Source organism: Chinchilla lanigera, unplaced genomic scaffold (assembly GCF_000276665.1).
Source record: "Chinchilla lanigera isolate Chin_1 unplaced genomic scaffold, ChiLan1.0 scaffold00035, whole genome shotgun sequence".
Lineage (NCBI taxonomy): Eukaryota > Metazoa > Chordata > Mammalia > Rodentia > Chinchillidae > Chinchilla > Chinchilla lanigera.
Genome location: NW_004955436.1, coordinates 14,350,358 through 14,376,260, shown reverse-complemented (window position 1 = coordinate 14,376,260; position 25,903 = coordinate 14,350,358). Strand labels below are relative to the sequence as shown.

At 37.2% G+C, this 25,903-nt stretch overlaps 1 protein-coding gene across 1 annotated transcript in view; it reads left to right on the top strand.

The window, feature by feature from the left end:
- Grm1 (glutamate receptor, metabotropic 1) overlaps positions 1-25,903 on the top strand; it is a 113,112-nt gene that overhangs the window by 1,321 nt on the left and 85,888 nt on the right. Inside the window, exon 2 of the mRNA XM_013516588.1 lies at positions 344-579. Coding sequence (XP_013372042.1) covers positions 344-579 — 236 coding nt within the window. The remainder of the gene's footprint in view (positions 1-343; positions 580-25,903) is intronic.

Genomic DNA, 25,903 nt, shown 5'->3' with positions numbered 1-25,903 from the left:
CATGGGAACCAGGTTGCCTGAACCCAGCAAGACTTCAGCTAGTTGCTGGACATTTTCATTCACAGTAAAAGTAAACAGCACTGAATCCGAGGTTTAGTGACTGCTTGTGAGCCTCAGATATTAGCTTTGTCCTGAATGTCATCATTGCTTTCACTGCTATGAAGAACAAACAGGATGTTCTATTTTCACAATTTTCCACCAGATAAAGAAACACTGATGGGTAGTAATGCTCATTTCAAGTAGACTTTAAACTTTTCTGGGTTGTTTCATTTATATCTAACTGAGTTCTGTTTGTGAGATGTTTGTCTTTCTTTCTCCCTACCCTGATCCCTGTGTTTCACAGTGATGGATGGGCAGACAGAGATGAAGTCATTGAAGGTTATGAAGTGGAAGCTAACGGAGGAATCACGATAAAGCTGCAGTCTCCAGAGGTCAGGTCATTTGATGATTATTTCCTGAAGTTAAGGCTGGACACTAACACGAGGAATCCCTGGTTCCCTGAGTTCTGGCAACACCGATTCCAGTGCCGCCTACCGGGACACCTTCTGGAAAACCCCAACTTTAAAAGAATTTGCACAGGTAATTCTTATTCACATAACAACAAAACAGAGCTTTTGTCATCTCTGGCTCTATGTCTGGTTGTGGACTGAGAATGAAGGACCTAGGGTTGAATATTTTAAAAGATAACATAGTCCTCTTCATAAAATAGAATGAAGTAAAAGTATGACTTCCTTCAGGGATTCAAGTTCTTGTATTTTAGAAAAACTGCTTTGCCCTCTGGTGGGACAAGTGATAGAGAGATAATATAATTAAGTGCAAATAAAACTGAGAAATCATGTATCCATTATTCAAGCCAGAGAGGAGATTTCCTTTCATTGCATGAGTATGTAGGAGGTGCTGGCCAGAGACCTAAGTAAGCCACACTGGCTAGGATTTTTTTTTTTTCTTTTTTCTTTTTCCTGTGAGTTGCTTTAATTTACAAGTCAGGGACAGAAGAGGTGACACTGTCTTAGGCCACCCCATCAAAATGGTGTTTGTGGACATAGGTGCCAAGACATTGCACCCTCCTCTGTCAACCAGAACAATGGCCCCCACTGGAAAAATATGTCTTGTGCAGTGCTCACTCATAGCATGCCAGGAAGGGGCAGCACATTATCCCAAGGTCTTCAGGGGCATGGGAAATCCCGCAGGCTACCCTTAAACCCCACCTTGGACTTCTTAACACTTTTGAGTATTATTATTACCGTGTAACTTTCATAAGCATTAGCATTTCCATACCTTCTATGGACATCATCATTACTACATAAGGTATGGTGTTCCCCTGTTAATTTTTAGTCTTGCCTGTGCTACAAAGCCAGGTCATCTTTGATCTGCCATAGTGCCATTTGAAACCAGTTGTTCAGACTGGATTAATGATATATTACACTGGTCTACCCATGATGACATATTATGGACTCTTCTCCTGATGTCATTTGCATTGTATAACAATGCTGTGACATTTATTTCTTGACTAGGCTGGGCTGATGTTATTTAGAAGGTTCTAGAATCCATTCATTCACACCATAACCATGTATGAAACATTGTATTCAGAAGAAAAGGGGACAAAGAAATGTATAATTTGTAATTCTTAACCTCGAGGTGGTTGTAGTCTTTTTGGGTAAATCAAAGCAGATCATATGTCACACATGAAACATTAATAACCAGAGACAATGAGTTTTTTACACAACAGAGTAAGAATAATGCTGATTACATAAAATATTTCTATTTTCAGTAATACTCACATGCTAATGTTAAATAAGTCTTTGAATACCGATAAATATAAATGAAAAATGTATATCTGACTTGGTAAGTTTGGCAGAGTTCCCCGAGAAATTACTGGGTGTGGATTTATTTTTAATCTAGTTTTTTAGAAATCCTCAGTGTAGCTTCTAGAAAAAAAGAAATATAATACAGCTGAGAAACAAAGGGAAGATGAAATAGGTGCTAAACAACTAACTTCCTTCTGCCACATATGTACCTCTGTGAACGTCACATTTCTCTAAAGTAAGAGACCCAATTCTAACAAGTCATGTAGGAGAGTCTTATGAATCTTGAGGAGGAGTAGAGGCAATAGTTTCCCTAGGTGGGGCTGGGGATTTAGCTCAGCGGCAAAGCGCCTGCCTGGCAAGCGCAAGGTCGTGAGTTCGGTTCCTGGTACCGGAGAAAAACCAAAAAAAAAAAACACAAAAAAAAAACCCCAAAAAATGAAAAAACAAAAAGAAACAAACAAAAAAAAATAGTTTCCCTAGGTTACTAAATTAATGGCAACAATAGAATTAGAACCCACATCTTCTATGTAGCACAATGACTGAATACTTTTAGATCTAGTATTTGATAACAGCTTATCTTCCCTCAAAGAACCCTTACAATATCAACCTCTGGGAGCTAATCAATTCTTGTGCACTAATTGATCACCTAATTGGTATTATCTTATGGTGTGGAATTTTTTTATGAATAAGAACTGTTATTTTTAAATAAACTATATTTCTTTCATTCAATATTCAACAAATATTTAGTATGCACCTAATGTGTGAAAGGCTTCATTCTAGATCCCTAGATTTCAGTGCAGGAAAATATGTCCTCATTTACATGATCACAAGAGCCATCGAGAAAGTAAAAAATGGGAGCAGGGAACAGTCAGATGAAGGGATGAACGGAGAAAGCCTTAGTGAGAGATGATTAAAGGCATGAAGGCAACGAGAGCGTGCATCATCCTGAGATTAGCATAGAGATTTTCAGGGATAAGGAAGAGCACAGAAGTGAAACACCCATGCCTGACTTAGTGGAAGAGTAGGAAGGAGGCCAGTGTCACTGAAGCCAGTGGGCACATTGAAAATTAGAGAAAGAGAGGACCCAAGTTACAGAAGCAGGGATAAGGCTAGCGTGACCATGTAAGGGACAGTGTGGGGGATTCAGCCATGGTACAGGCAAGAAGGTGGAGGCAGGGGTTCCATATTGAGTTTATTTTTAGTAAGAGCTTGAGGGGTTTGTTGACAGAATTGTCCAGAATGACTGGTTTAAACCACTGGAAAGATGGTGTTGTCACTGACTAAGACCTGCAAGACCTGAGGAAATGTAGCTTGGAGAAGGATGCACAGGTTAATTTTGGATATGTTAAGTTTGAGATCTCTTAGTGGCCTATGTCACAATGTCTTTGTGTTTTTTTAAAAAAATATTACTGTATGTTTGCAGTATGTAATATTTATGTTCCTTGTGGGGAGTTGGTACATGGACAGAACACATCTTAATTCTTTTAATTTTCTTTTCCTTTCTTCTCCATTACCTCTTCTTCCATCTATCAATCCCCTTCCCTTATGATAAAAAAGTGTTTCCTTACTTCCTATTATCTATCTTTCATTGTGCTCTTTTTTATAATTTGAGTTTCGCATAGGAGAGAAACCATGCTATATTTAAGCTTGTTTCTCATTTATTTCACTTAACATTATAGTCTAAAGGTATAGCTATTTTCTTAAAAATAACTCATGTTGATCTTTCTTTGTGGCAGAGTAGCACTCCATCGTGTGTGAATACATTTGTTTTATCCATGCCGTTGCTGGATATATAGGCTCCTTCCAAGTTTTAGCTATAACGTGGGTGTGTGTGTATCACTGTAATATGGTGTCTTTAAGTCTTTGGGGGAAGAGATAGAGAAGGGAAACCCCTGGGTCAAACAAAATTTCTAGTTTTAGTTTTTTGAGGAATCCTCATATTAATTTCCATAGTGGCTTTGCTAGTTTACACTTCCATGAATAATGTAGAGGCCTTCTTTTTTTTTTTCCTACAGCTTTGCCAGCGTTTGTTATTATTTCATTCCTTTATGATTCCCATTCTTTCTTGAGGGAGAATGGAGCAATAAACAAAACTCAGTGGTATTCTGCATAAAAGAAACACATTTTCCCCAAATTCATAGAATAAAAATAAAAGGATGGAAATAGGGATACATCATATATACAGAAACAAATACAAAAATTACATGACCATCTCAATAGATGCAGAAAAAGCCTTTAACAAAATCTAACATCTATTCACGTCATTGTGTTTCATTAGTAAACATCACTTACTAAGCATGCTTTGATATTCTCATATAAAGATTTCTAGGAAAATAGTTTGTGATCCAAGCTCATAAAAATGTTAAACTCTGCAACCACATACGTAAAGACTAACACTTCGGGTTTTCAATTGTCACAGCACATATAAATGTCAAAGTTAAAGCTTGTGCTTAATGTTTATAGCAGGAAATAACTGCCTGAAAATTCATGAATTGTTCTTCTGTTTTGCTTGACTCTGAAAGCTAGTTTTAAGAGCAGTTGTAACATTCCCAGGTATGTTTGTTTGCATTTCATTCTGGCGTCAAATTCAGAAAACATTTCTGTGTTCTTAGTTCAAAGAAAGGCAGACATTTATTTAATTTTCTAGTTTGGAATGAATTCACAAGATGTATTTATCTTTTCTGCTGCTGAAGACCTAGAATTTTACCTTTAGCAGTTTTATCTGTACTATGTATTCATACATTCATGTAAATTTACATTGCTCTTCAGCATTCCCTGTATTTCTTTGAAATTGCCTTCAGTGTTATTGACAAACAAGATAAACTTGCACTTGCTGTATTATTCTTCTGCACTTGAGATTCTTGCATATCAAATGAATTCTATGAATATGCAAGCACATTTATAAAATTTAGTGTGAAAAAGTAGAATTAACCTCAAATTTTGGAAAGCTTCTGTTTCTGTCAGTCATTTTTAGACTTCTGGTGTTTTGGAAAGTTTTGATATTGATATTTGTTTCCATAGAAACCTTTACTGCACTTAATCTCAGATGTCACTATTGAAATAAAGAGTTTATGTACACTAGATTGCCAAACTGAATATTAGGGTCCTGAGCCAAGGCTGAGTAATTTGGGAATCACTGTGGCTAATTAAAAAGTACTTCATACAAAGTCCGCATCACTGCTTAATTAGTTGAGTATATCCAGGAATAGGAAATGTGTTGGAAAAGCATTGACATATCAAAGCCTAACTTGTAAAAATTTAATCATTCGGAGGACAGTGGAAAGATTAGGTATAAAATAAATCAAAAATCACTCTCTTCCAGTAAATGAGTGAACTGCTCAGGGAATCTGTATCATGTTTGCAATTGCACAATGCTGTCTACTGATGAAATCGTCATTCCTGATGGAAATCATTACAAAGATTCTTGAAAACTGAGAGAGTAACGTTTGAAAGCAAAATCTCTGGGTCCAATATGGGTTCAGCTTTAGTCAGACAAACATGATGCAGGTGTGTGTCTATCCACGTGACCTGGATGACCTTGCTTACTGCCGGTGTCTCAGTGTCTGCAATCACAACGTGACAGCCATGTCTACCACACACAGATGCTGTGTCAGAATTCAGTGGAATAAGGCAAGTGGATTATTTTACAATGAAATAATACATTTAAAATTCTTTGCAATCTGCAAACACATTTGTCCCTTGGTATCTGCAAAGGATTGGTTCTAGGACAACCTCCTCTGCAGATATTGACATCTGAGGATGTCCAAGTCCCTTGTATATAGTGAAGTAATATTGCATGTGACACACGCACATCTTAACACGTATTTTCAATCAAATCTCTAGATTACATACAATATTCAACACAGTATAAATTGTGTATAAGTAATTGTATTTTTAAGGGACTAATGACAGGGATACAAATCTGTGCAGATTCAGTGCAGATGCAATTTTATAATTTTTTCTCATTTTTAAATTAATACATGCTTGTGATATTTCATACAACTTTTCTTTTTCTGTCTAGTTTTAAATCATATAGTTAATACTTTATACCTTACTTTTTAAAATGAATACTGCTTCTTCTTATACATTTATAGTGTTCTCTTTTTCAAATAAGCTCTAACTTATATAATGTTCCCTATACATTTAGGTGCTTTTTTTGATTGTTTGCTTTTTTTTTTTTTTGTGGTACGAGGAATCGAACTCACGACCTCTCTCTTGCCAGGCAGGCGCTGTGCAGCTGAGATAAATCCCCTGCCATTTAGGTGTTTTTAATTCTTCACAAAGTAAAAAAAAATGCTGTAGTACTGTAATAAAATTTATCCTCGCTAAACTTTCCTTTTTTTCATTTTGGATAATTTTCTTATGGTTCCAAGATGGAATTAAACTTCCAAAAGTTCAATCGAATGATGAGAACATTTCTAAGACTTTTGAAAATAGACTTTGAAAAGGTAGCCCTTAGTGGCTCTGTATGGAATGCTGTGCATTTTTCCATCTTGTTTGTATAGTTATACTCATAGTGTGGTTTAATTTTGCATCTTAAATTTTCTTAAAATTATACTTTACATTTTTTGATATTGCTGCATGACTTTAGAACTGTTATTATAGAAGCCTACAATACTCTATCCAATGAAAATATGAACCACTGTATATGAACCATCATATTGTTGGGCATTTAGGATGCTTCCAGTTTTCCTTATTAAAAAAAAGGAAAATACAATGAAGAATTTTCATGGTGATTGCTACAAATTTTAGTTTTCCCCCTTACAATAGACTCCTAGATGTGTAATTATTAGTTTAAGAGCATGACAGTATTTGGGTCTCTTAAAAACATATTGTAATTGTTTTGTATTCGGAAAATACTGATATTTTCTATGGCAACCAGTATGTTAAACTGTAAATGATTACTGGGTTCAGTATGTCCTTATCAGTTGTTTTCATAACCCATGAATTTACAGCCATCATTTTGTTTTCTTCCTTTATTCTTTGTACCATTTGGAAGCAGATGGGCACAATGCTTTTTAAAGCTAGTATATACTTGTAGTTGGCTATTGTCCAAGGTATAATGAAGGAATTTGGCTCCTACTTGTAATGCTCATCAACAGTTTATGACTAGTAGGAGAATGACAGTTAAGCGGGTGTTGTGGTGAGAATTTCTCCTCCAAATCAGATGTTGAAATTTAACTCATGATAAAAAGATTCAAGGCTGGTCTTCATTCTGTCTGACTCTTAGGCCTGTTTGTCCTTCTACCTTGGGAGACACCCTGGGATGATGCAGCAGAAAGATCACCATACGCAACCCCTCAATTCTGGATTTTCTGAACCATGGTCCAAATAAATGTCTGTAGTTCATAATTTACTCCATTTGTGGTATTCTGTGATACCACAAATGTGTTATCTGTGTATTCTGTGATAGCTGTAGGTAACAGACTAAGATATCTAGTTAGACACAATACCAAGACTTTCAGGCAAAGGGAGTCTTACACAGTAGCTTGGAGACTACTGTTATTCAGTAAGTATCAATGTTTAGAATGGTACTGACATAGCCTTATTATTAGTTTTCAAATTTTATGGCGATTCCACTCGGAATTAACTGAATAATCAAGTAGGTCAGGCAAATTTAGCCCATTATAGTTTAGTCAAGATTATGGTGGTCTACAAAATAAAATAGGTCTCAGTTTACTTTAGTCCACTGGGTTCTGGAATAATAATTTCTATTTTCCCATTGCAAATTTGGCCCAATATATACTCTAGAGGAATATAATTCCCTTCAACAAGAATATGGCGCTGTTTGTTAAGGTTTATGAAGATGCAACGTCTATCCCTCCCTCCCTGTATCTGTGCTCTTTGAAACATGGCTCTGCAGCTTCTCTCATCAAGAGATAGGGTCCTATTCTCTACTTTTTAAGTATTGATTGACTTTCCAATTTATTAGCCCCAAGTCTGAACCTCCAGTGGCTTGACCTACTCCCATTCTGTTTCTTAGAACTCTGTGTCAGCCATATGTAAAAGTCGGAGCTGACCTCTAGAAGATGAGAAATAGCATAGATCAGAGACAAGATACCTTCTCAAGTGAGGGTGTCCTGGAGCAGCCAGTCTCCAGCCATCCCACTACCTGACTACTGGTGCATAAGTGAGCCCAGTTGAGATAATTCATGTTGAACTTAGAGCAGAACTTCTCAGGTGACTGCAAGGTTCATGAACTAAGGAAATTCTTGCTAATTTAATCAGGTAAACTTTAGGAGTTGTTTATCATTCAGCTTTATTGGTATAGAAGAAAACTGATAAAAGGTCTCTGTAATCTATGAGTTTTACATAGAACCATAGTTTAATTAAATTAAGGAACTTAATTCCTCAACCCAGTGCTGGAATGCTCAGACTTTTCCTCTTGTGAGAGGAATGGTAAATATTGCACCCCAGACCTAGTGGAACAAAACTTTTTATAGATCCTATAATGAAGAATAGTTTAGAGAACTCTAATCCAAGGCAGTGAAGCCTTCTAGTTTGAAATTTCAGTGTGGATAGAAATGCTAAAAATGGGGCCCTGCTATACCTGAGCCAAGTAACATCAAAACAAAAAAGTCAGATATTATTAAAAATCGTGAATAAGTTGCTGTATGGAAATATGTTTCAAAGGTTAATTGGAAAAATTAAAGTGATCTGATCATTTGTTGCACCTGGACATTATAATTTCAGAGATGAATACTGTTATCATGTATAGATGAAGCTCAAAATAATATTCAAGAAGCAAAATGATGGTCTATTTATTACTAACAGTTTTATTCATGCCATCAAATGTAGGTAGCCACTAGCCACATGTGTCTATTCTTAAAATTTAAATTGGCAGAAAGGAAAACAATGAGAAAAGGAGGATAAAGTGGAAACAAGGAGCAAAAGAGGAAGGGGAGCGATGGCAAAAAAGAGGAATCAAGATATGTTATGTACAGGTACAAATTCCCTATGATGAACGTGATCATTATGTATATCTAAATTATAAAATAAACAATAAAAATTTTAAATTTACACTAACTAAAATTAAATCAAACTAAACTTTTAGTTCTTGAGTCTCACAAGTGCCACAGTTCATGTGTCAATAACCACATGGGGCTAATGATCGCCATTGCGGATAGCACACACAGATTTCCATTGTCATACAAAGTTCTATGGATCAGCACTGCTCTAGGCTGTGTTTTACTGTTGTAGTTCCATAAATGCAAGTTTGATTCTTTTTATAATTATTGAGATCTAATTCACGATAGTGTTCTGAATATCCTGACTACAACAGCTGGAAGCGGATTCGTTCTTATGGGATGAGCATGGGGTGTCAGTTTGCTTGGTGATTCCTACAGATTTGTCTTTCGAGATAGAGTGACCTGGTCCCCACAAAGATATTTGTAGCCTATTAAGGTTCAGTGATATCTTATGCCATATCATTTTAAATATTGGATGGACTTATAGAAACATGCACATGCTTTGAGCATCAAAAAGTCATAGAAGTTGATGCAGAAGTGGGATTTCTTTTTCTTTCGGTGGTGTTGGGATTTGAAACCAGGGCCTCATGCATGCTGAGAAACACTTCCAATAGGCTGCATCTTTACCTCTCCATACTTTTCCTTTAAATACACACGGATTCTGTTCCACAAAGGTATGTATTATTCCAGTCTATTAACCATGTGACTCAGAAAGCTGCTAGTTTTGAGTAGAAGCAAGAACAAGAGAAGGCTCTGCCACAAGTCCAGACTGCTGTGCAGGCTGCTCTACTGCTTCAAGCACGGGCTCCAGCAGAGCCAGTGGTTCTGGAGATGTCCGTGGCAGAGAAGGATACTGTTAGGAGCCTCTGGCAGGTCCCATAGGTGAATCACAGTGGAGGCCTATGAGAGTTTGGAGCAAGGCTCTGCCATTATCTACGGACAGCTACTCTCTCTTTGAAAAACAACCCCTAAACTGTGCCTTAGTAGAAACTGAATGCTTGACCACAGGACACCAAGTTTCATGTGATCTGAGCTTGCCATCGTGAAGTGGGTATTATCTGACTTAAGGAGGTGTGCTTTGTTGTCAGGTTGATGAAGAGTAAATTGTGGCTGATAATTGCAATATGTCAGCTTGAGTAGATTAGGAAAACTAGTAGAATAGGAAAGCGTACTTCAGGTGTGTTTGTGCAGTGTTTCCAGAGATGAATGGCATCTAGGCAGGCCCACTGAGGGAGAAGATCCACCCCACATGATGGGAGGCAGCAAACAATAGGCTTGTGGCTTGGATGGAATAGAAGGGAAAGAAGAAAGAGGTTGGCGTGCTTTTTTGGAAGCTTCGTTCTGTTTCATTTTGCTGCTGCTATGGGTATTAGATCGTTTCTTCAGCATCCCAATGGAGATTCATATCAGCAACCCCTCAGCTCTCCAGAGAGCCCAGGCCTGTGACCTCAGACTGCTGCTGTGTCCTTGACCTTTCTATGTTCTTTTTTTAAGCTTATGTATTTGATTTATTTCATTTATTTAAGCGTATGTATTTGATTTACAACATTATGGTCTCAAAGTACATCTATTTTCCTATAAGATGCAAATGTATCATTATTTATAGCAGAGTAGTACTCTGTGTATATAAATACCACATTTTCTTTATCCTGTCATCTGTCTTTAGGCATATAGACCAATTCCCAGATTTAATATTATGAATTATGCTGCTGTAAATGTGGGTATGTATGTATCACTGTAACATGATGTCTTCAACTCTCTTGGGAAGATACCTAGATGGTGAATACCGGGGTCAAATGGAATTTCTATGTCTATGTTTTTGAGGAATCATCAACTGATTTCCATAGTGGTTGCACCAGCTTATTTTCCCGACAGTGTAGATGGATTTCTTTTCCCCTCAGCCTCACCAGTGTTTGCTTTTATTTGGTTTTTGATAATTACCATTCTTTCTGGAGTGAGATAGACTCTCCTTGCTGCTTTTATTTTCATTTCTGTAATGGCTGGTGCTGAATGATGTGCTGAGTAAATTTCTACTGGTTTATTGAAAGGAACAGGTAATGTTTAATTGTTTGATGGATCTTGCATACTTATATCTGGTAATCTGAGCAACTACTTTGAAGATAACAATAAGTAATACAACAGCCATTGTTGATTTCTGAGCATCTTGTTTTGAAATTCTGTATCATTTTTATAGTTTTTGTGTTGTTTTGCTTCTGTCTTTGTTTTTGTTATTTTGTTTTTGTTCTTTTTAAAGTGAAAAAAATGCATGATATTTCTATATTCTTGAGCTAGGAAGCTGCTGGATATGCCAGCTCTACAAGGCACAGGTGGCCATTGTGGATTCTCCTGTCTCTGACCCTGTAAGCCTATTTACTAAATCCCATTGCATAACTACATATAATTATATTTATTTTTTTGTATTATCCATAGATTTTAATCATTAAAATACCTGCTCTCAAACTTTTTTAGCTGGCAGGCTGGATAACATGAGGTAGCTTTCGGCACACACACACACACACACACACACACACACACACATACATGGACACACACACATATGCAGCATATTGATTCACTTATGTATTGAAACAAATTCTACTAATAAGTGTGATATATGAAATCTCTAAGAAACTGGTTCCAGACATGGTAAAAATATGCACATATCCAACAATATAAAGCAACAAATGAAAGGTTTCTATTAAAGACTAAAAGTAACTGTCACTGAAACAATGAGTGTTAGATGCCTCAAATCATTTTCATTTTTATAACTCAAGTCCAGATAATTGTTTTAGAAAAACAGTTTGTGCTTGGTATCGGTTAGTGCCTTCATGGTTTTATCCATCTGTCTGTCTATCTATCTATCTATCATCTATCTATCTATCTATCTATTTGTCTATCTCACCAAGAAATAATGACCATAATTAAGATAATGTGCATATCACTGCCCAAATTCCTTTGTGCTTCATTGAAAATTCCTCTCCCCTACCCCTCTGCATCTGCATCCAAGGCAACCATTTATTGTTGTTTCAAACATTATAGTGGAGCTGCAATTTCTGTAAGTGCAATTTAATATAAGTGGAATTGTACCATCTTTTCTTTCTTTTCTCTGTTATGGTTTGGATACAAAATGTCCCCCAAAGACCATGTGCTAGAGATATTGTTGCCAGCGGATGGGCTTTTGAAAAGTGATTGAATCATGGGGGCTTTAACTTCATTGCTTGGGGCTGGGGATTTGGCTCAGTAGTAAAAGCTCCTGCTTAGCAAGCGCAAGGTCATAAGTTCAATTCCTGGTACTAGAAGAAAACCAAAACCAAAACAAAACAACAACAACAAAAAAACCAACTTCATTGCTGAGTTAGTCCACTGATAAATTTGTAATTTGATGGATGGTAGTATTAGAAGGTGGGGCCTAGTCAAAGGAAGTGGGTAATAGAAACACGTCTTTGGGAACTATATTCTAAGACCATTGTCTTGATTTCCCCCTTTATCTGCTTCTTGGTTTTCATTAAGTGAGCACCTCTCTTGTGGTATACCGCTTCACCACAATATTTCTGCCTCACCACAGGTATATAGTCAGTGGTGACTGACCATGGACTGAAACTTCTGAAACCATGAACCAAATATCCATTTTCTCTGTTAGCCTGTTATCTCATGTATCTATTTGAAGTGACAGAAAACTGAGCAATAGGCCTTCTTTCACTAAGCACAATTGTTTTGGGATTAATAATATTTCATGCATTATTAGTTAATTGTTTTGATTGCTGAGTAGCACTATATCAACTCTTGTTTGTCCATTCACCTGGTAATGGGCACTTGGACTTTTTCCCTTTTTTGTTATGAAAAACAAAGCTGCTATAAACATCAGTGTACAAACATAGACGTACAGGGTCATTATCTTGGGCTAATTACTGGGAGTAGAATGTCTGTGTTATGTGGTAGGTACATGTTTACTTCTTTTTATTTACCCCTTGGTCCAATTAATTATGGAATTAATGATTGAAGCAAACACTAAGAAGACATGGCTCATCAGAGTTTGAGAACTTGTGAGACTCCTCTCTGCTTCCTGAGGAGTATGTTCCACTATTCCATTATTTCTGCCACTTAGAGATGAGAGCTAAGACGAAGGGAATATTTTCCATATTTTGAGCCAAACCTTTGGTCAAAATTGATATTCAGCATGATTCTTCATGAAATACTATAGGATCAAGGTTGTCATGTCTTTGAACAACTTCTTGAGTAGGTTCCCTACTGGTAGATTATCCAGAGGCTGCTTTTACTGAAAACAAACTCCACACTATATGCTTGTGCTTTATGAGTAAGATGTGACCCTATGTAATCATTCAACCAGTTACTCTTGCACTATAGATCAGTGCTGGCAAGCCTTTTAGAACTTTCAATGATACAAACTGTCTGCTGTAGCATGTGTGCCATAGTTTCACTGCCATTGGCGTAGATCCTTTATCTTTAGGCCATAGTAATGTCCCAGAGAGCCATGTTGTACTTCAGGAGTTTCTTGTCAAACCCACACCAATGAACTTTGTGAAGCAGTGTTGAATATACTATGATTATAACCCAGGTCTATGTCAGTATTATGCAGTAATTCAACATGACCATTTTATTTACCTGTTAATTAATTTCTTCCTGGAGGGTCACTGGCTGATGGGCATCACCACTACAATACCAATTCTTTCGGAGGTTTTGTGGGCATTCACAGGAACTATGTGGTGACACATACTTAAAATTTGTCAGAAATGCCAGTAAATCAAATTCATGTGGACTTGCCTCAGACCTGGGTGTACTGCTCCAGTCGACTCAATGCTATTATCCAGTCCATTTGGCTAAATTAATAACCCAAGCCCTGATATGTTGTAAATAAGAATCCTGTCCTTTGGAGCATGGTTTTCAAGCCTGGTTTATTAAAATCACCAGGAAAGCTTTTCAAAAAGAACTTCCCTATTCCAATCTGAAACCCACTCCATACCAATTGAATCAGAATCTCTGAAGCAGATCCAAATGTTTATTTTAAGGACAGGAAGAATTTCAAACTTAAAATGTATGAGCCATTTAACACTTCAAAAAAAAATTCAGAATTTAGAACCATCTATCCCTGTCCAATTTGAGAGCTTGGTAATGTTTTGGCTCAGGCTGTGGGATCTGAGGCAGCTAATGAGACTTCAGCAATTCTTGATGCTGAATCAATCTCTTATTTCTTGGTAGGTTTGTTTTGTACTGAAGTATGGGCATTATGAAGCCAGTAAGTCATGGCTGACACCATGTTTCTGTATATCCAGATTGGGTAGTTACCAGCTATATTAATTTTCCATTGCTGCTATAATAAATTACTATGAATTCAATAATTTCCTACAAATTATGTTACTGTTCTGTATGCTAGAGGTCTGACAAGACTCACTGGGCTAAAATGTAGACATGTACATAGGCTTATATTTCTTAATAAGGGGCCTAGAAGCCATACCTGTTTTCTTGATTTTTTTTTTAACTTCTGGAGGGCACCGCATGACCCACTCACCATGACTGAGGGACACTTTCCTTCATATTCACAGCCAAGAAACACTGCATCAGCCTGACCTTTCTTCCTCAGCCACACATTTGTCTGATCATCACCCTGGAAGGTTCTGCACATTGAGGGACTCATGGGATTAAGTTGTGTCTACCCAGAGAACTCAGGATAGTGCTCTCATCTCAAGAGAAGATTAATCACATTTCCATTGTCTTTCACCATGAAACTAATGTATCCACAGGTTAAGGGATTCATATGTGGCCATCTTTGTGGGATCGTTATTTTTTTGTACCACACTAAATGTCTAGACAGGGCAAGGGGTTAGCTTTTCTAAGTCTTTTCTAAGAGCTATTTCTTTAGTTCTGTTTCCCTCCTACTGACCAGCCTCTGTTGACAACTGTGGAGAGCACAGGATCTAGTCTTTGGGAAAAGATTTTAAAAGTCATTTTCATTGTGCTTCTGTGAAAGACAAAACATCTAGGCAGTTGAGGACATCAGTCTCTTTGTATTCAATCTCTGGAAGGTCCCTTTCCCATTTTTCTCCTTGGCATCTTCTGATGGGTATCCTTGGAGACTTCCTCTAAAGAATGAAGCTCTCTCCTGGTTCCTTCCCTAAAATGCTGGTAACCAGATGATCTTATTAAATCCCCAAGGATCACTGTTACTTTTAGTCTAGGCTGCTAGCTTTTAAATTTTCTTTGTAAATGTACTTATAGCTATGCCTGTAGCCCTTTTTAGACGAGCCTTTCCCCCTAGACTTGACATTAGAGACACTGAGCCTAACAGATTTCTTTTTTTTTTTTTTTTTTTTTTTTTTTTTTTTTGGGTTTTTCTCCGGTACCAGGAACCGAACTCACGACCTTGCGCTTGCCAAGCAGGCGCTTTTGCCGCTGAGCTAAATCCCCAGCCCCGCCTAACAGATTTCTAATGGAAAACTACCATCTTAATTTCTTTTTTTTTAAAACCATTTTCTTCATCTAAAAGATTCCTGGGTGCTAAATTAATTCTTTCTAAGATTTCAACAAAATAATGAATAGTTTTTGGATTTTGTCATAAATCTGAATTTCTATTGGTCTTTCATAGTGTGAACATCTCAGTTTGATCTGTTAACAGCTGGAAATGAAAATCAATTTCATTTTCATGTCTGCACTTTCACTTTCCTTACTCCTTGCTTAAACCAGCAAGTTCGCTTGATGAAATGCTTTCCTTCCATTATGGCGGGTAACAGTGTTGCTGAGCAGTTTGTCACTGTAAAATAATGGATTTGCATCATTTAGAACTAATTGCAGTTTCTCTGCAATTTGCAGCCTTTTTCTACATGCCTCATATTTTATGTTTCATTGATAGTTGTATTTTTACAGCATCCCCTGTACTTTTTATGTACTGACTACTGTATTAGTCATAGGCTGTATACTGCATTAGTATCTAGGCTAATATGTACTAATATGTACTGGCAGTGTACTAGCATACTGCAGCAACAAATGATCCTTAATTTAATGTCTCACAACTATAAATAGTTATTTCTTACTCATGCTACATGCCTGTTATGTATTAGTTAAATGTCCTTTCTTGGAGCCAAGCATAGAAATCTTCAGTCTGTAACATTAATGGTTGTGGCAAAAGGGACAGAGCACAGCTAGTGTACACTGAGTTTAAAGATTCTGCTCATCATTATATGTGTCACTTCTATTCAAATTTTATTGATCAGTGCAAGGCCCATGGTCAAGTTAGATGTCAATGGAGAGAGAAAATATCTACTATGGGGGAGGGACACCTAGTATTTGCTAATAATAATTTGGTTTATCAACCTACTAAATCAGAATTAGTACTATAGCCGTTTAGTAATAAGTTAGCAAGTCTACATGTCTACACTTTATGGTTAGAATTTTTAGTTTATCTAGAACTTTAAGTTGCCGAGTAACTATCAAAATGCCTTGGAAGTTTTCTCCAAAGATGAAAAGACATTTTCTTCTCCTTCAGTTGGGCTCCATTAAATTAATTATTTAAGGTATTACATAAAAGATTCAGAGTTTCAATTCAGAGAGATACTTGTTATAAGGGCTTGTTAATAAAGTACCCTTATTTTATAATCAAGGTCAGACCAGGCAAACATCAGGTATTACTTCACTGAGTTTTCATGTTTCCAATTGTAAAGTCTTTCACATTGTTTAATGGCTGAGGGAAGAATTGGAGCTTATTCCTATCTGAAGAGGGCAGCTGTGAAAAGCGTTCATGGATGGTCTGACATAGTGACCCATCTCTGTAGAGGTGGTCCACTTTCTATGCCTAGTCTAAGTGATTGACACTGATGAGAAGTAATAGGGTTCCTTTTCTTGCACAGGGCAAGAGAGATCCGTATCACCTTTTCTACAGCAGACAGAGACTTTGCAAAATATGAAGTGTATACTAATTCTTATGACACAGTACAGAAGTTCCTGAATCTCAAATTCCTTTCTCCCCTTTTTGCTCATTTGCACCATGTCCTGGTCATAAAACAACCTCAGTGTGTCTGTGCCATGAAGTCTTAGTGACAGTTTTCCAAGTCTGCATTTTCAGACGTTGAGGAACACTGACATGAAACAAATGTCTAAGAATCCTTTGTTTATTCCTCCAGCTTCCTTGGCAAGATTGTTCATTGGCCCCTGGAATGTTAATATGAGGCACTACACATTTTTAAATTCCTAATCTGTGACAATTGATGCTTCATTTTAATTTTAATCTTTTTTATTATCAGTGAGGCTATTTTCTTTTTTATTTTTATTTTAAAAAGAGTAGTAGATGAGAAGCAAATGGACAAAAAAATAGAACAGTAGCAAAATACTAGTATCATGAACATAAACAAATCAAAACAAGAACATTCAAAGTGATTCAGGGTCCCAAGACAAAATAATATGAATCAACAGTGGTTGTTACATTGCATATCGCTGTTCTCAACTACATTGCTCAGATTACCAGATGTAAGAATGAAAGATTGCTCAAACCACTAAACAGAATAAGAAAATAATTCTTCAGTAAAATATTAAAGATAATACAGTTTCACTGGACAAGATGGTAGGAGTTCACCATTGTAACTCCATTGCACATCGTTACCTTCAAATCAGTTGCTCAGACCACCAGACACAAACATGCAAAGTGGATGAGAACATAAAAAATTGTGAGCATTAACTGTTCATTTCAATACACCAGCAGACATCAGCAATACAGTTATAGCAGCTATTCATATGTATATTTATATTTTGCCTTCCTTCTTTCTTTTATCCTCTTTCTCAGTGAGGCTATTTTCTTAGCTTTATAATTCTATTTTATCTCCTGTGGCTTTATGTCTTTTGTCAGAGTGTCTTTTCTTGAAATTAACACTGGTTTTACCTTTAAATTCTTATAAAACTTACACTTCCTTATTTAATAAACCTTGCATCATACAGAAAATCAGCTCTGAGTTTCAGCCCTTAAAACCATATCATTAGTGACTTGCTCAGTTTGTAAGTAAGAACAAATTCTGGCAATCAGAAGCGTTTGTAAAGGATGTTAATACATTAAAGAAGTGGCCCCCCAGCTGCTAGAATTGAGTTTATTGGCAAGGAAAAGCACACATAGAAGTTATATTGTGCATTGAGGATATACATATGCATTTCTATTTTTACAGTGCTGTAATATAAAAAAACAAGTAAATCAAAAAACAGACTATATGTACCATGCAGCAGTCTTTAACTTGGCATAGCCTACATCACCTAAAGACATTATGAAAAACTATACAGAATGTTGTTTATCTAACCAGAAAACTATATATATGTGTGTCTGTGAGATTTATACATCAATGAACTCAGAGTATAACTCATTTTCAAAATTTACTTAAGACAATTTACAGAATTCCATAATATAACTTGTTGTTGTTGGATGAATAAGAAAAAGAATTACAGGAAATTAGCTATGTGTAACACAAGATGCTTAATACATGCCTTGGTTTCCTTTAAATAAACTTTTTAGTTCATAGAAAAATTATGAAGGTAGAATAAGCATTTTATAGAACCTATTACCAATTTTTATCCATTCTTAACATTTTATATTAGTGTATCTCTTATAATTCATGAAGCAATACTGATGCACTATTACTCCCTAAAATCCATCCAATTATTTCATTAATTTTTGTCCAATGGCTTTTTTTTCATGTTCTAGAATGTCATCCAGTGGATACCACATTACCTTTAGTCATTATGTTTCCTTAGACTTCTTGGCTGCAGTACTTACAACTTTTTGAAATACGGTAAACTTTTTATAATAATAGAGAAAATCAGAGAAATTGAAGCTTGTGTTTAAACACATGAGATTTGTGTTCTGCAGCTAGAGATAGGCAACAAATTATAACCCTGAACTAGAGTCTAATAAGAAACAAACTACTTATTTTAATGCTTCATAGAAGTAAAATTCTTCCTAGTAGGGAGCCCTGAGGTAACTTGTGCCTGGAATTATCAGTGAGAGACCACTTTATAGTGTCTTAAACCTTTTCTTTAACACACTTTTGTAAAACTAAAGCATGACTTGTTGGAACTGTTTGCTATAGTATCTCTGAGGTCAGCCACAGTCATGAAGACTGCATTTCAGGTGAGGGGAAAGAGGAGCCGTGATGAAGTCAAAACAGTGCAGCTCTGCAACCTTCCCTAATCGCTGTTCCTACAGAGCTTCCCTACACTCTCTGGACCAGCCGGCTCCAAAAATGTCATGTCCGTGCTTTCACAGGGGAACCACATGACTGTGTGTCACCACACTGTCTTTCCGGTTTCTCCTCCAATGCAAGATAAGCAAAGAACTTAAAGAAACAGGAACCTGAAGAGGAATTTCAATGGGAGATTTAAAATAGGTGGAATTCAGGTCAGAGTGTTTTTGAGGCTGATGGGACCCTAAGGAACTGCAACAGGCGTGGATTTGAGGCAGCTTGCAGACTGTAAGATAACTTTCTGCTCTCTTGTTCCATGTCAAAGTTTATCTGCTCATTTTGTCCAGAGGCAGATGCTTATAAAACTGAGTTACATTTTCTTTGGCTACATCTGCCTACAGAGAAAAGTTGCCAAAAAATTGAAGCTACCTTCTTTGTGCAGTTCTAATATACCAGAAACCAGGTGGGATTTTCTGTAATTGCAGTTATTTATATTGTTCCTCTAGATTTATAATTCCTTTGTGGACAATATTGTTAATTAAAGGATTGCTACAATTAAAAGCATTCCCTACTGTTGTCCAATGACTTTAAAAATCACACACACATTTGTGTGTATGCACATAAGCATGCACACAAATATTCTTTTTGTTCTAGCCCTGTCCTATATGATAGCAAGCTCTTATTTAATTTTTGACTTTACTTATTGATATGTATGGCTCTGGAGAAATATTTTAACATCTCTGGACCTCACTTTCCTTATCTCTAACAATAATAATACCAATATTACAGGACAAAGATTAAAACAGAGTGAAATGCATTATGCAACAATCTTATATAAATATTTAAAGTAAAATTGTCTTATCATCTCTCTTTTCTATATATTTATTTATGGCTATTTCATTGATGTAAACATGACACATCATATTGTTCTTATGCATTACAATTAGATCAGTCTCCTTTGTGATATTTGTCATAAGGTTCTGTTACTTCTTTCTGTTGTCTTGAATTCTCCGTTTCTCTAATTGTCAGGTGTGTACACAAGTGCCCAACATACTCATTTTATCGATTCTCAGAGGTTGGAAATTCTGTTCCAATCTTTATTTGATTCTTTATTGGAGAAAGAAAGGATCCTGTGACTTGAGGATGACCGGAGGGTCTCAGTTATCCTTGATCTCCAGTAGGGGATAGGAGACCAGTAGCATGGAGCAGAATGCCCTGTCCATCTGCTGTTAGAGCCATGTCAATGGTTTCAGGGTAAATTCTCCCAACCCCACCTTACTCCACCCTGGGACCATCTGCCACCATCTGTTACCTGCAGATTAGTGCATCTCCCTGGAAGGCTCTGTGTTTCTTAATGCTATTCTCAGACTTCTCCCTCAGAGCCTAATTTCCTTAACAAATGTGAACCTATGATACATTTGAATCCACTCCTCACCAAGGGCAATGACAAGATAAGTATATCTGCACTGAACTGAAAGAGTTGGGGAGAGATGGCACTGAGCATTCCTCAGAGATTCGCTGATCTGGATCTCTCAGGGTTTCAAAATTCTTGTTACTCATTGTAGTGCAAGTGTTAGCTTGGATAGAAGCCCTTGACTAGCCTCAGTAGTGTGACAGAAGTCAGTGGTGGAAGACAGGACTCTGAGGAACAAGCTCACACATTGTGTGTGGGGTTGGTGTCATGATGGCTAGGGTCCTGCAGTGTCCTTCTTTCTGAACCAATGTATGGTAGAGGGAGAACATCATTAAGGCAATGACCAGAGTCTGGGTGCCTTGGAGTATGTAGGACACCAAAAGTGACGCCTTCACAGATAATTTTATGTGATTTTCTACCAATTACAAATTTGTACCATTTCTCAAATTTCCCAAGAGTTCTTACTGGCTGGCCAAACATACCACTGATAAGTAGGATTTTTGTTCTCTGCAGAGGACAAATCATATAAAATTATATAAATTAAGACCCCAGTTGGACAAATCAAGAAGCAGCAAGTTTCTTGAATTACAAAAGAGGTAGCGGCATGGTAGTGCCTAAGCTGCCTAAGGCACCCCAGGCCTCCCTTCTAATCTGCTGGTTGAGAGGGAAAATACTGAATATGCTTCGTGCTCTGGTTTCCATTTTCCTTGTTAAATGGATGTTTATTGGTAGTTATTTGATTTGCCTTTTTAAGCAGCTGAAAAAACAGATAAGTTTCCAGAGAGAATCAGTACACTTTTGTGGAGTTCTTACTATTTTCTACTAAAAATGTTAACAGAAATTAATGAAGGATTTTCCTACATTTTTATCACTTTACTAAATTTGTTGTCATTCATTTTTTTACATGATAGACTTCATGCATAACAAATTTTTTTAAAATTTTTTTTGTATTTTTGAGACAGAGTCTTGCTATGCAGTTCAGGCTACCCTTGAGTTCACTTTATACCCCAGACTGGTCTCAGACTTGCAATAGTCCTCCTACTTCAGCCTCCTGATTGCTGGGATCACAGGTGTGTGTCACTGTGCCTGGCCCAAAACAGTAGATTCTTTTTTTTTTTTTTGGTGCAAGGAATCAGACTCATGGCCTTGTGCTTGCCAGGCAGGCGCTTGTGCCACTGAGCTACATCCCCAACAAATTCTTACATGCCACAGTGCTATTGTGAGTATAATATTAGACTTGTTTGACTTCCTCTTGAATTTATAAATTACTTTTTCATTACCTCTGTATCTATTCACTTACCCAACTCTAAACACTGCATTGTTAACTTGCTTTTATCTTCCATACAATAATTACTATTTTCTATGGTGATGCTTTATCTTTAATTCCTTAATGTTTTGTTTTGTTTTGGTTTTTGTTTTTTTTTCCGGTACCAGGAATCGCACTCATGACCTTGCACTTGCCAGGCAGGTGCTGTGCTGCTGAGCTGAATCCCCAGCCCCCTAAATTTCTTAATGTTTTGATTATAACACACAGGGCTTAATGCATATATTCTTATACAAAAGAATAATCAATCAAAGGAGGCATCAATCGAGTATTTGGAGTTAAACAGATGTAAATCTATCAGATGTTTATTCTATATGATTATGTACCAACCGCTGTGTGTGTACAAAGATATATCATAGAGTACAAAAGATTAATAAAATTATATATGTGCCCATAGAAGTTTATAGTCCAGCTGGAGTGATGGAACACATGTGCATGATTCAGTTAGATAACATGACCTACAATAAGTAATAGCAAGAAGGCAACAATAGTAAGATCCTACATAGTGAGATACAGAGGCCAGCAACATAAACAAGCACCGGCTAGAGAAAATGTGCCAATTGTACAGTTCACATTCATGAAGAAAGAAGATGTACAGAATGCCCTGGAGTCTGGCATCCTCAGGAGAGGGATGGTCAGAGGAACAGCTCATCTAGGAGCATATAGGTACAGACAGGAATGGATTTCAGTTGGTGCCTGAAATTGTGCGTTGAATTCTTGGGTTTTTAGGTAAAATGAGCTCGCCTTGGGTACTGTCTCAATTGAGCAGGGCTTAAGAGTTTGTACCAGTCCAGAGAAAATGCACTGGGGAGAAGGAATAAACCTCGGTAGAATAAAACAGTACTGTAATTTTACACTTAAGTTTGTTCTAGCTAGGAAAAAAATGGATAGTAAATAAGGAACAATGGGGAGAGATGTTATGTAAGCCAAAGAAAAGAGATCACTACCCTATTTTATTGGTATGTGTGTGTGTATGTTAAAAATCCTGATTGTATGTTCAGAAACCTATCATAAGCAAATAGCATAGCTGCTATCTAGAAAAGTCTTGCTTAGGAGCCAGAATGAATGCATTCTAGCCTTAGTATGCTCCTAACTAGTTATGGACCAGAAACAAGGTTAAGTTCTTGATCTGTAGAATGAGGGCCTTTTAAAGCTCTTTATAAGACTTGAAAGGAAGTAAGTAGAATGCAAATACATGCCCATCTTGTCCTGTTTCTTTTTAAAAAGTTTTCTGATGTACAATATGGTTATTTTTAAAGATGATGCTAAGCTTGTGCTGAGTAGTAGGGCAAAAGCATAATCAGGCCAACAATCATCCTTGAGGTATGGCCTTATGGTCAGCTGCTTGGTTGAAAAATTGGTCCCTAGAAAATATAATGGGGAGTAGTTAGAAAGAAGTATAGGACTAGGGGCAACATACTATCTAATTACCATTTCTGGGACATGGGCATTTCTTTATTTCTTTTTTTTTTTTTTTGGTTTTTCTCCAGTACCAGGAACCGAACTCATGACCTTGCGCTTGCCAGGCAGGCGCTTTTGCCGCTGAGCTAAATCCCCAGCCCCTCTTTATTTCTTAATATTCTGAGAGAAGCAACCTTAGACTACTTTGGAATGCAAAACCTGATTGTCTTCTCCAAGGAATATCATTTCATCCTCTTTCTCTAGTTGGCTAAGGGCTAATGCACCAAACACATCAGGCAATAAGAAGTGTATTTATTTTCCTTTTTATAAGTTTTCCACCTTAACAAATTAATGCAATTTTCTATTTTGGTCTTTTTGAGACAGGGTCTCACTATGCAGTTCAGGCTGCTCTTGAACTCACTATGTATGCCAGGCTGGCCTCAAACTCGTAACAATCCTCCTGCCTCAGCCTTCCAAGTTGTGGGATTACAGGTGTGCACCATAGTGCCTGGCAATTAGTACAATCTTAGCAGCTTAAAATAAATTCACTTATTACTTAATAGTTCTGTGGATCATAAGTCTCATTACAGCATGCCTTAGTTGAGCTTTGTTTAGCATCTCATAAGTCTCTGGGGATGTGTTTTAAACTCATTTAGCTTGCTGGCTGAATTCTGTTCTTGATGCTTTAGCTCTGGGGTCGTGGCTTCTCTGCTACTGATCAGATAACAGGTTTTTCTAAAAGTTTCTGTAGGTTTTCAGCATACTTTTTTATGTGTTCCACATGACTGCTCTAACTACAATAGGTCAGAGACCTCTTGTACTTTAAGTCTCCCTCGACTTTCCTCTATCACATTTCTCTGTCAGTAGGCAGAGAATTTTTCCTGATCTTGATGACTCCCATGGTTCAGATTGAGCAATTCAGAATGATCCAGTTATTTTTAGATTCAACTTTAATTACATCTCAAAAGATCCTTTGCCATGTAGCACAATATTCACAGGTTCCAGAAGTCAGGGTGTAGACAGGAGTTGGGGGCCATTTTTCTAGCTACAAAAAGTTAAAAACTATTTAGTATGTCTTATCCAATTTCAGAGCACACCATCCTCCTAGCATATATTTTTATCTCAGATGGGCTTGCCAACCCAAGCCATCAAAAATGTCTGGAATGTAACTTCTTAGTTACTCATTGCTGACTTACAGTTGACTGCTATTATGAATAAACCAAAACCAGAGTTCAAATCCTTTGCCTTTTCTAGATGTTTTTTACCAGCTTACATCTGGCCAGGTATGGAATGCTGCACAGAAGCAGGTTTCCTAAATGGAGTGAACACGGGTGGGGGTGGAAAATACCCAGCACATCATTATCTGCATCTTCACATGCTATTAGTCTGCCCCGATTCCTTGTTTCCTACTAATAAATCACCATAACCTTGAGGCCTTTGTCTTGACAACCTCATTTTCTCTCAGCTCAAGACCATTCCATGGTCCTGGTGATATATAAGCAGACCTTACCCTTGCATGAATTCCTATATAAGTAATTCCTTTTCATTTGAAAATCCTTTCCCTTTGAAAGTTAGCTGAAATTTAATGAGAAAAATTGTTCCTTCTGCAGCCTCACTATTAAAACAAATATGATTTTCTAGTTGCAGAAGTCTGGTAGATATTATCTGCCTTCAGCTGGGAATAATTTATGTATCAAATAAGAAATCCCTTTCATTGACTGACATCTTGCAAATGAAACCTGCAGCCTCTTGAACTTCATTATAACTTCATGAATATTGGAAGACTTCAACACTTGGCCGTGGTTTAGAAAGCTCAGCTGAGTGTTAATGGTGTTGTAACCCATATTTATGAATTCCCTTTCCTCTAATTGGTTTAAAGCAGTCCATCCCCACAACGTGCATATGAATTGCTAAGTGGAAGGCTTTATTATAAGTAGGGACCGTACAGGTCAGTGAAGTGATACACACTAACAGAGGCTACATGATGTTCTAGGTAGTATCTTCACACTCTGAATTCCTTCCTAGGAAAGTTCCTTTCATTATTGAGACATCTCTTCTTCACATCACCTTGTGCGAGTTATGCATTCAGCCTCAATTTTTTCTCCAGCTGTCAATCCCATCTCCGGTACCCCTCTTCTCTTCATTTGCCCACCCACTCGATTTCTGTCAACAACTTCTTTCCTACTCCAACTCCTGGAACATGATTCTCAATCTTTAACGTATGTAAGGCTCCCAGGGTGCTCTGAGCCCTAACAGCAGTGCATTCTTTTGTTGGTCTGGGATGGAACTCAAGAATCTGGATTTTAACGGATGTGGTTAAAATGGTCCAATGCTGATGGTAATTGAAAAACATACCTAAGGATCAATCCTGATGTGAAGAAAGTAAAGTTAGAAAAGTGCTAGAAGTTCAAGCCTGTGAATAGTGGTGTAATTGCTTCCAGGCCATCCGTCCTATTTTGGACTGAGTTCTCAAGAAGCAGAGCTGGAGGCAGATTCTTTTGCTATTGATTTATGGAGGCTGTGCCTTCTAGGAGAAAAGGAAGGAAGTAGGATAGGGATGGGGGATAAGAACAGCACTGTTTCCACCAGAGAGAATTTTCAACCTGATCCCATGAAGCATTGAGAGGAGGACAGAATGTTGTTATAAGCAACATTCCTCCAATTGGGATGAAATGTGCCAACCGGTAGAAGTCATCTGGGCAGGCTGCAAGAGCGTAGCCATAGCTCTTCACTCGAGAAGTCACCTTTGCTTCGCTTTGTCTTCCTAGCTTCCTTCTTTCCCCAGGAACAGTTCCTTATCTGCTTCGATCCTAAGGCAC